At 30.6% G+C, this 12,522-nt stretch overlaps 1 protein-coding gene across 3 annotated transcripts in view; it reads left to right on the top strand.

Moving 5' to 3' along the window:
- LOC118183137 (cyclin-D-binding Myb-like transcription factor 1) overlaps nucleotides 1-12,522 on the top strand; it is a 95,733-nt gene that overhangs the window by 5,477 nt on the left and 77,734 nt on the right. For all 3 annotated transcript variants that reach the window (XM_035352562.2, XM_085812855.1, XM_035352563.2), the window contains exons 2-3: nucleotides 4,982-5,243; nucleotides 9,989-10,114. In XM_035352562.2, coding sequence (XP_035208453.1) covers nucleotides 4,991-5,243; nucleotides 9,989-10,114 — 379 coding nt within the window. In that variant the 5' untranslated portion in view covers nucleotides 4,982-4,990. The remainder of the gene's footprint in view (nucleotides 1-4,981; nucleotides 5,244-9,988; nucleotides 10,115-12,522) is intronic.

The raw sequence follows: 12,522 nt of genomic DNA, 5'->3' as shown, positions 1-12,522 counted from the left end.
TTAATAAATTAAATGATTCCATGCATCTTCAGAAGACTGTCAGAAATTAATGCCTCCTCTGTGAATGATAAGCTTTTGTGTGTATTGCGTTAAAAAATTAACACATAAACAAAGGTTATTTTCAAAGTTGCCAGGCTTTAAAGTCCAATAAATTTATTTATTAATAATTTTATAAACTATATCTTAAATAAATAAAACAAGTGATTTTTGCAATTAAAATGCACTTTTATTATTATATAATAAATTTTGTGTTATGCACTAGTCAACAACATATAATTTTTCGTATAGAAAAAGTAACTGAATTTTTTAATACATTAAATGTTTAGTAGGGAAAAATTTGAAACTTCTTCTAATGATTAAAGTGTGTGCTATTATACTGTGCTATACTTTTATGTGCTTAATGTGTGATTCTTATGATATCATCATGACTGTGTTATATAGCTGACTGGGGCATAAATACTACAATAAAAAAAATTCTGTTATATCATTTACATTTACTGTACAAAGTCTGTAATCCAGACGTCCGTTATCCGGAATGATCTATAATCCAGACCTCAAAGCCACAAACTTTTTTTTTGTATGCTTTATGCTTGCGTGTAAAGAATGCGCGTACATTACATGCCCTATACTTCCGCAGTCATAACACCTTGGTTCTGTACTCTTATTAGGTATAGTGCATGCTTTATTTTGTGTGTTAGTACTTGAATAACCCTTATTCTTCGTATCTCGAATGCAGATTGTCTCATAAATTTTTAATTTCTCTTTGAATTCAGAAATAGTTTTACACCCATGCAAAATAATTTTACTACTCTGTTCCGGTATCCTGTTGATTACACAATCAAGAATTGATGAATCACAAACAGAACCACGACTGGCTATTTCACGCATGGCAATTAAATATTCAGAAAAGGATTCACCAGTTTTTAAGTGTCGTTTAAGTCCAGGCATAGTCTAGATGAACCGCATTTTTTTGTACTTAGCACTATATTACTTGCGTAATCAGAACAGCTTGGCTTAATGATTTGTTCCTCCAACCATTCCGAAATCTGTTTATCAATTTCATGCTGCTCTGCCCATGGAGGTAAGAAACCTAACTTCCTACCTCCATGGCACATCGTGGCACGCAATGAACTGGAAGTTGATCTGTCAGCACTATCCTCATCTTCAGGGCAGATGCTTTTATTTTATTCGGCTTATAATTCCTTACTAAATGTAGTATTTCATCTCAATGTACTCCGTCTTTGATATGATTTAAATCAAATTTCTCTTCGATATAAATATCACGAATACACATCAAATAGTTTTCTCGTTGCAATTTTCTAATTTCGACTATGCGTAATGTATGCTTTATGCATGCGCGCATTGAAAGAAATGTTTAATAAAGTAAACAAATACATATTAAGCCTTTTTTTTTTTTGTAAAATTTGATACTCTTTAGATCATAATTGCTGTTTTTCATAAATTAGGGTTTCATATTTTTAATTTTATAATTTCTTCATGCCGTCGTACCAGATTTAAATTGATGATCTATAATTTGAAAAAAACCCTAATCCCGAAGTCCCGAAGAGTCCGGATTACAGACTTTGTACTGTATTATCATTTCACCGTATTTCTTCACAAATTCTATTAGATAGAAAATTTTCCCTTCTATAGCATTCAAAATCGTTGCAAAAATAAGATGAGTATTTTACCTAATTTTGAAATCGTACTTTCTGAATCCTAGATTGTGCCAAGATTGTTTTTTCTCACCAAAGTCTTGCCTTTTGTTAAGTACCAAATATGTCTTCACTTTACAAATTCCGCTACAACCCTAGAATTAGGAACTTTTTTTGACATAATCAAATATTTAAACTTTAACTTTGGTGTGGAGGTTATAATATTAATAGCATGCAAAAAATAATAAGAATTCAAGTTAAGGAAGGGCATAATTTGTTACATAAACTAAAATATTTCAAAATCTGATTCTTTCTCTCTTCCCTGCTGCTATTCAAACAAAAGAAAACCAGTATGAGCATCATTCCTCTCCAAGAAAATATATGTTGGGGCTTCACTTTTTGTTTAGGTCAGACAGAATAATGTTTCTTCTCTATTACCACTCAAGGGCTCAAAACATGGTCATAAATCGTCAATTAATAAATTGTCATTGGCCATAGTATGATTTCCTAGTGAGCAGATGTTTGAAACTGACATGCAGAAATTTCAGTTAGTCTGAAGGAAAATCACATTTGCAGCACATCTGCTTTTCTTTTGGTGTTATATTCTCCATTTTTAGATTTTGTTCAAAAAATTTTTGCTGCTAGTTTGGAAGTCCAGATTTTGGACTTTGTACTGTATCATTTAATTTTTTAACTAATAATTACAAAGAAAAACATTGCTGGCAAAAAAAAAGTGCAGTTATGTAAACCTCTCCGAGATATTTTCATTGCAGATATGCATTTCAATAGATTAAAAAAATAAATGGACCATGTCAAAAGCATATAGTAATTCTGGGAGAATTGCTCATTATAGCGAATATCTTTTCATCATCGAGCAAACTATGCCACCCAAATGTGATTGTACTTGAACTATCAGCAATATCAATTGACATTAACTGCACTAGACTGTTTATTAGATTATGATCCAGTTTTTTTAATTTATTTTTTATTTTTTTATTCAATTCTATTTCTAAAATTTTCTGCATAGAAATTTTTTAACCATTCTATTGTTGCTTTAATATTAGAACTGAGTATCTGTTGAAGGTAATATTTTTTTAATAAGAGTTTAATAAGTGAAAAGTTTTTTTTTAAAAAATCAGACTAAGTAATATAAAAGACTGTTTGGTGCTCTGGGGTTATCTGCACCCCAGGAAAAATATTCTCGAGGCAATGCTCTATGTCACCACAATAGGCAACCTATGACATCACTAGAGTTTATGTGGCAGCCAAGGTATGCATATGTAATAGCAAACAGGGGTGGATTTCCAACCTCAAAGTTCTTTTTTTTAGCATTTATATATATATATAGTCTTGTAAGGAATCATAATGTGACTGTGAAGTTTGCCAGCTAATAAAAAAGAAAGTTTCATTTTTTTTCACAAATATGTGCTTTGCCCAAGAGTAGAAAATGTAAAAATTTACATTCTATGAAGTTACAATTTTTTTAACTCTGAAAATACAGTGTTAAAAATTGCATGTATTAGAATGTTGTATGCCAAAATTGTGCAATTTTTTTAAGCAAAACAAATTACTGTGTACATGAGAACAATATGATGTACAATGCTGAGTCTGTGCAGTTCTTTGATATTTCTTTAAGGGAAAACAGATAGGGAACTACTCTTATATGCGCCCTCAGGTCGCCGTGCCAAGAAACTCCACAGTGCCATATTACTATCTAAATTTTTTGTTTACATTTCGAACTTTAAGCCTAAATTGTTTCCAGAAATGTGGTTTTCGCACATGCAAAAACCACATTTTGAACACACAATTTAAGCTAAAAATCCGAAACAAAAACAAAAAAATTAGATAGTAAAAAAGTGAAGTTTCTAACCAAAAATATTTGACAAGAATCCATGTACACAGCGATAATGTTTTAACTTTAAAAAAATCTACGAATTACACAATCTAGGCAGTGAAAGAATCTATGAACTACACACACATCGCTTTAATAAATTAACATAACAATAATAAATTTCAAAGAATACCATGCACACAGCATTCTGTTTAAACTTAAAAAACATCTATGAATTGCACAATCTAGGCTTTGCACACAAATCAACAAAATAAACTACCGTATTTGACGGCACATAAGATGCATTGGCATATAAGACGCACCCTTATTTAGACGGTCATATACAAGGAAAAAAAGTTTGAATAGTGTGGTTTCTTTTAGTTCTCACGTTTCAAATTTAGGAAAAAAAGTGCATCTTATATGCCGTCAAATATGGTAACTAAAATAAATTACAAAACAGTTCAAATAACAACAGAAATTCATAGTAAAAAAACAATGAACATAGCATTCTACAAAATAAAAACAATAAAATAAAATGCACTTACCATAATACATACGTGAATAAAATTTCGCCAGTCACACAGTGTCTGTGAACAAAAGTGCTATATCACATGTCTTTCTGTGATTCAAAATTTCGAAAGTAGCGATAAAAACTTCCTCCAAAGTTAACTTACTACACGAAAACCACGATCTAATTCTTAAACATCACTGATAGCCACATACTTTACCAGCAACCATTTGACTGCAAACCCACACTAGTCTATCAGAAATACCATTCTTCGTCCAAGTTCTCATATCAGCTTTGCATTTCAGACACGCGAAATTCCATTTTAAAAGTCCTGACTCCCATAGAAATTCTAAAAATGCACTTCTGTCTGCATAAACACACCCATGAACAAAAGACTCGTTAACAACTCCAACATCATACCTTTTAATACTAAATTTGCTTTGCACACAATCTAAAATACACGACTGAAATCTTGCCACCACGTCTCTCATTGCAACATTCAAAACATGCACAACATGAACCAAGGAGCAATTAAACCACTGCAGCAAAAGAGTTAAGTTTCAATGTCAAAAGGGTTGCCGTACAAACAGGAAACGTGCCAAAAACCAGCGCAAAACACATATTGCCACATTTAGTGATCTTAGGGCTCATATAAGAATAGAGCCACAGATAGCTGTGTACATGGGGAGAAGACAAAAAAAAAAAAAAAAAAAAAAAAAAACTGCATAGGAATTTTTTAATAATGTGTTTTATTACAGTTTATTGCTGTTTTAACATTATTGTTTCATTACTTTTTATGGAATTCATAGTGTGCAGTCATTTTCAGAATAGCTCTTGCTACATATTAGCTATAAAAGTTAGCAGCGAGTTGGCAAATTTTTGGAGGGGCTGTGGATAATGAGAAAGTACTGATTATTTTAAGATTTGTTTTTATATTAAAAAAATATTTATAATGTTTTTTTTTCCTCCCCAAATTTTGTCTCTAAGGTTTAGTGTATGGATTCACCTGAAGATGAAACTAATCTTCAATGTGATTCTTGTCTTGATTGCAACTCTTCAAAACGAATTGTAGTTGATGCTGAAGTTCAGTTAGATTTGAATAATGACTGCAAATCTGATGCTGAAGAAATTGAAAGTGCCTTTCAGAACAGTTTTACTAATATCAATATGAAGTTGCCGGTGGCTGTTCAAAGTTGTGTACCTGCAGGATTACAGGTTTCATCTGAACTTGTAGTTATTACTAATGCAGGTGTGTATTTATACTTACATATTTATTTGAATTAAAACCTTGTTAACTATGTGAATAATTCACAGTTTTATATACCTGCATATTTTACATACAGGGTAAATAAGTGCTGGTTGCATGGTTGTTACAATAAATTTAAATTAAATGTGGTACTTTCCTCTCATTACAGTTCCTGTTTTTAAAGCCATGTTGGTACTAAGTTTCTTGTGAAGTTCATGTTTACTTGTTAGATACACTTTGTCACTGACATGTTTCTACGATTGCTTTTGATATGGCATCAGATGTATTCTCTTATCTCAAGGATATGAACTTCCTTTACTTCATACAAGGAAGTGAAAAGGTACTGGTTTATTACTTCCTTATACAAAGTAAAGGAAGTATTGTAATCGCAGTATCATATTTCAAATGAAATATTCATTTTGACCATTCCCAAATGCATTTAGCCATTTTTTTTTTTTTTTTTTTTTTTTTTTTGTGTGTGTGTGTGTGTGTGTGTGTGTGTGTGTGTGTGTGTGTGTGTGGAGATGTTTGTACATACAAACAGAATAAAAGATGTTTTCAAAAACTTATTTAAAATGGATTTAGTGGATTCAAAAAAGTTTTTTTCGTGACATTTGTAATTATATAGGTATGTCTGTGTTTCTGAGTTGTCCAAGACACGTACGTTCCTACATAGGTATGTGTCTCATATGAAACAAAAACGATTAGCTGCAGAACATATAAATTGTGCATATGGGACTTATATAACATCTTGTTGTGCATATTCTCACTCCCTTCATCCAGTCTTTATTTTTGCAACCATTGGTCGTAGACATATACCTCCATATAGAGAAGTGTTTAAATGATGAAAATATTCATGTTTTGGCAGTTTCAAATTTTTTTTAAAAATTCATTTTCAACAGATATTGAAATCTAACTTTTATTGCTCTCACCGGGTTCCTATACTTATATTTCGGAAAGTTTTATAATTGTTATGAAAAAATAAAAACGAAAAGTATGAATGCAATGAAAATTGAGTGGGATTCATAATTTAAAAATTTGCAATTTTTTATGCCCTTTCAGTCTTCAGGAATCGGTTAGTTAAGTTAGAATAATTCAAAGAAATGAGGTAAATGAAGTGTAGCAACATATGTATATAATTTAATAGGTCGTACAAGGAAATCATGTGGTGTCCATACCAGATTTTTTATTTGATTGTGGCAAAGTGCAGGAGGGCTTATAAGGAGGATGCCTTCATAGAGAATTTTCTAAGGGAACTTGCCTCATATTCACATTACATGTGGGGAAAATCATGAAAACACCCATGTAGTGAAACCGTTTGCCAGGATTTAAACCTCAATAGAACAACCAGCATTCAGCAACTTACCATTTGACTGCAGGTGAGCCTTTAAAAATTGGGGGGGGGGAAACCATGCCAAGTAATTACAAATTTCCTGTATTAGCAGTAATTCATTACTACATTTCTTTATAAAATGGCAGAGATGTCCTTGGTATACAGTGAAGGTTTTTTTTAAATAATTTCTTTAAACTTCTACTGATTTAGGTAGCTTATTCATTTTCAAGAAGCACTTCCATTATAAAGAAAGCCTTGACATCAGATAAAAGCAAATTTTGTAATCAGTGAATATTAAGATAACTGAAACTTATCTCTTGCAGAGATATTTTACTATTTTTGAATACAGTATATTGAGGTCACTTGTTTACGGTATAAAATATGTGTTTTGCCCCTAAATAATGAAAGAGCCCAAAAAAGTTTATTGGGGTGGAAAAGAGAATTCGGTATTATTTTTCTCCATTATTTTCGGGTAAACTAGGTTTTGCTTAGTTGAAATTTGATTGAACAGATTTTTACTATTTTTTGATTAGGGTTGTAATTTTGTAAGAAAATCACATCATTTGAATGGTTAAAACGTCATGTGGTCTTGTATTTAAATTAACATTTTCACAAGGATTTTGTAACTTGTGGTTTGTTCGCCACCAACCAGGCTTCCGTCCTAAGGTGAAACCAATCAGAATTAATATCTGATCAGCAGAGGTAAAATCTACTTGTATAACCAGCAGCCACCATAACTGCCAGATCAGCTATGCTTATTTTGTATCAGCCAAAGTAAATTGTTACAAAAATTAAAGAATATGTATCAATGACATCATTTGCATACGAGAGCTAAGCAGTTACAACTGTTGCCTTCAACCATATTTATAAAAAAAAAGTACAAGTTTGAAAGTTATTAGAAACCTCTTAAAATCATGAAGTCTTGAATTCATATTTTGTTCCAAATCTTATTTTGTTCTTAGCTAGTTGGGAATGGCCACACAATCGAGGCCCAGTCAAGGTAATTAGATCATAATTGCAGGAAAAATATGGTCATTATTTAAATTCATTTTTCATAAATTCTCAAGTCTAAAAACCAAAACAATAATAAATAGTTAACAAATTATCAAATTTCATTATTCATAATTAATACAAAAACAGAGCAGTAAAATTTAATTCAAAGAACATTATCTATTTATAATGATTCTTATCCATCTAAATCAATTCTTATCTAGGCAATAATTTATCTTAATTATAGAATAAATGCCTTCCTAATTAACATATTCCGGGTGGAAGTATAATTATTCTCAAAAATTAAGAAAAGAAAAACAAACAAATAATATAGCAATAACATTTAGTTTGCTATTTTAAGACATAGCCTTTATCTAAGAACATAACTCTTTTTTAAAAACAGGGCAAGCATAAGAATTAGAAGTGTGACAAATGTTGTGCTGTGTGAGTGTTTCTAAATTTGATCTTAAACAGTTAATACAAGAGGGACCCTCTTTACAGTTTGGAACTAAATAATCATGCGTATGAGTGCAGTGAGAGCAAAATAAAGAATTTGTACAATTTCGAATATGGTTGCCAAAAGCCTGGCAACCATAGCACCTTAAAATTTGAATATATTTACGAAAACTGGAAAGAATGAATCTGACATAAATATGAACCTTATAACCCAGTAATGTCAAAGACTGCTTGTCTGTTTGTAGAATGAAATTCTTACTATTGTCTGTGCATTTAAAGCTTGTGAGAAAATTTAAATTTAAATTAGTATCTCTTGGCAAGAGCACCTTAAAAGCATCTTTGATAGCAGACTCAGTTACATTAATTGGAATTCCAAATAAAATAATTCTATCCATATGCAATCTGGGTACACGTGCTGAAATATTGGCATCTGGAGAAGATAATATCAAATGTTTAAGCTGTTCTTGATGCTCCTGTGTATCACAACCTATCAGAAGATCCTTCGAACGAGTTAAACGCATATTCTTATTATGGATTCCTGTATTTGATACATCAATTTTAGCTAACTTAGATTGAAATTCAGCCAAAGTATTGACTGGTTACGATGAGGAGACAATGATAACATTGTTTAAATGTAGAATCATTAGGTGTGTCATATTAGAAAACATGAAAAATGTTCCAGAACTGTAAAGAATAACTGCAAACAAAAAGTTGAAAACAAAATGCCTTTCAAGTCACTCAGATGAACGAAACAGCTATTTATTCAGTAAAAATGAAGCATTAAATTATCCTTGCTAAAATAAACAGCATCAAAATAAGCCGAGAACACTGCGTTCTGAACATTAAACAAAAGCATATGTACTGTAACAATATTTACTGTAAAAACGAAAGCATATTTTCTGTAAAAAATAATTATTGTTGCCATTCAGCAAAAAAGAAAAGTAATAATAATAACATAAGTTGAAAATCATATGTAAACTAGTAATTAAGTTTAAATAACGATATTAATTATTGTACAATCTTTAACAAGAAATGTGTCAGAATTCGAACTCCATGTCTTCCAACTGATAGCTGGAAGTGCTTCCCAATAGCATCATGAAGGCACATTGTAAGGAGAGATAAAGTACCTTACATTCTCACCCACCTAAAGGGTTCATCTAGAGGCCGGAACCCTAACACTGAATCCTTTTGGTGATGAACTATCATCTGTCACATTTTAGTTCAGGTGCCACTGTAGCGTAATTAAATTTGTCGAAGTAGGAAACATGAAAAATATGCCTTGCCTTCATCAGAATTTGAATTCTGGACTTTGATTGTAAGCTGGATGTGCTTTCCAATTATACATTGAAGGCATGCAATAAGAAGGAAGAAAGTATCTTACAGTATATATTAAGAGTTTGCAGACAAAGACTTATGTTAGTAATTTTGTGAATATTTCACTCCCAAAATCATTTTTAAAAAAAGGAGTTAATTATGCACAATATAATCAATTATTTCATAAATAAATATCATTACATTATAAAATGTTTGCATTTTAAACTGATGTTTAAATTTATAAATCAATTAAATTTTGGCAGTGTTATTGACAGCCTTACCTCAGGTCAGGATTTCATTCAATTCACCTACACAAGGGATTTTATTGTTAGGATAATCATTTTCATAGATTGCATTGTCAAGACACAGGGTTTTTTTTTTTTTTTTTGTTTTGTTTTGTTTTAATGTAGAGTCTGTGTTTTATAGGAGCATGAAAATTCATGAAGGAATGTATTTACATTCTTTAGTCAAGTGTATAAAACCTGAAGTACTGAGAGCCTAATTTGGCATTTAAAGTTCAATACTTCCTTATTATTACAACCCTCATTTTGTAAATGATATGAAAGTTGTCAATAAATTGCAATGGCAATCCAAAACTTGGGTTTTGCTATTGATGGGAACAGCAAATCTAATTTTAATTATTTTATTTTAATAGGTACAAGTTTTTTGAATGAACAAAAACTTCCAATATCTACTTTTCACTCAAATGAGGTCGGTGAACCGATTAGTAAAAGACTCTGCATAGAACAAGATGGCCAGACATACATATTGGCACTGCAAGGTACTTTTTTTAATAATTAAATTGCACAAAGTAATATTTAGCCTGATATTTCTGTTTGATGCAAATATTTTAGAATTGTTCTTGGGCAAAAAAAATTAAAAAGAAGTGGTAATTATTTTATTAGGAATGGCTTTAAATATAAACATGTGTCAACATTTTAATAATGGATATTATATTGAGCTCTTTTTCGCACATACACATGCACTTTCATAATACAAATATCAGTTCATAGATTCAAGTAACTTAAAACTTGCCCAACAATATCAAAATGATAAATTGTTTAATTTATCAGACAAGAATATAATACCAATAAATGATAAAAATAAGACTAATAAGCAATCAGAATATTTAACTAAAACATATTTGAAATAATGATAACTGCACAAGATAAAAGATAAGAAAATATTAATATTGTTCTTGTTTTTTAATAATGCTTTTGAGAGATGTAACCCCTGTGACCATCTATAATCATCATTAATTAGACATGTTTTGAGCAATTGTAACACTCCTTGTGCATATATAACAATCCCATGGCCAGCTATCTGAAAATAGTAAAAGATTGAGAAATGAAACGATGTACTTAAACTAAAGAGGATGTTTACGTATTTTAAGATGATTTCACTAAAGAATTGAAAAAAAAGAAAAGCAAACATTTTGGAAGAAAAATGTTTGGCAACAACTCATTATTTGAAAGGAGAAATATCTTCTAATACTTTTAAATTTATTCTTCTTTCAAATTGTTGCATCTAAACAAGCTGTGGCTTGAAAGATATGTTTTTGGTTTTTCCAAAGAAAAACAGTCCTATTTCATAGTTCAGAAACATTGCAAAATGTATGTATGTCATATTTCTGGGGACATAGAAGAGAAATTAGCTTGCAGTCGTCATAGCTGAGAGTGAAGGCTTATAAATGAAGATAATGAAACATGAACTTGAAGAATTCTCAGTCTTTATTTCCACACATGTAAAATCATCTCCATAGATGTTTATCCAATTCAATCATAATGAAAAACAATAAGTTTCTATGTACATTGATTCTTAAAATTAAGATGCAGGCAGTTTAGATGGGAAAGCAAAGTGAGGAGCTATTAGCAAGGTTGAAGCTAGGAAAAGAGTGATGCAGTTAGCTTGCCAGAGCATTTATACCAAGTTTAATGTACAAGTACAGTTAATCTACGATTGTTTAGTTAGTAGCATTACATAACGTCAAAAAATCTTGAATTTGAGAGAACAGATGAATTTAGGGGAAGAGCACCAACCAAATTAAAAATATTAATTTTGAGGTCGGCAATTATTTTTTTAAAGCAGCCATCATATTCTGTTATATCTTACATATACAGTACAAAGTCTGTAATCTGGAAGTTCATTATCCGGAATGGTCTATAATCCAGACCTCAAAGGCACAAGCTTTTTTTTTTTTTTTTTTTTTTTTTTTGTATGCTTTATGCATGCGCGTAATGTATTTATGCATGCGTGTTAATGTGCATGTGCCTCCAGATATGTTAAAAAATGCTTGACATAATTTATGACTAGCTGCCATATTTCACTGTGAGGACGATGAAGATGATAACTGCGAATTTGAAGGTTTTCAGATATCGCAAATTAAAGGTGAAATTTTCCAGTTATTGGATTTTGTAAAAAAATGCGAAGAAGCGGTAATAAATGAAGATGATATAACAGAAGTTTTTCATTGCGATGACAATGCCTCAATCATCAATCAATTAACGGACGACAAAATCTGTAGTATGGTTCTAGATCCAGAACATGCCACTTCCGATAGGTGGAACTTTGTAACTGAACAAGAAATTATGTCTGTTTATAGAATTAAAGAGAAAGTATTAGCACAAAAAACGAAGCAACTTAAACAACTTACATTAAAAGAAATGTTTAATAACGTAAACAAATAAATATTAAGCTTTTTATTTTGGTAAATTTTGATACCCTTTATATCATAATTGCTCTTTATTTCATAAATTACGGTTTCATATTTTTAATTGTATAATTTCTGCATGCCATCTTACAAGATTTAAATTGATGATCTATAATCCGGAATCGTCGAAGTCTCGAGGAGTCCGGATTACGGACTTTGTACTGTATATACATAAAGAAAACACAAAGTATGAAATTTTAAATCAATCCTAAAATTAGGGTAGCTACATTTTTAAGTTTTTGCTTCAGGTTTTTTTTTTTTTTTTTTTTTTTGTTTTGTTTTGTCTGTTAGGTAGCTTATCACTTTTGTTAGATTTATATTCTATTGCCCTTCTCTTTATTTCTTTCTATATATATATATTTAGGGAGAGAGATAAAAAGTAAGAAATTTAGAATTTATTTTACACATAGCCTTCAAAAAGTGAAATTCAATACCAATAAATTTCAAAATAAAAATTAAAGAAATGTGAAATTAAAACA

The sequence above is a fragment of the Stegodyphus dumicola genome, chromosome 3 (genome assembly GCF_044657685.1).
Source record: "Stegodyphus dumicola isolate Sdum_Otavi_A_Nest chromosome 3, ASM4465768v1".
NCBI lineage: Eukaryota > Metazoa > Arthropoda > Arachnida > Araneae > Eresidae > Stegodyphus > Stegodyphus dumicola.
The sequence above is the reverse complement of the archived record's forward strand: the minus strand, read 5'-3'. Positions and strand labels throughout refer to the sequence as shown.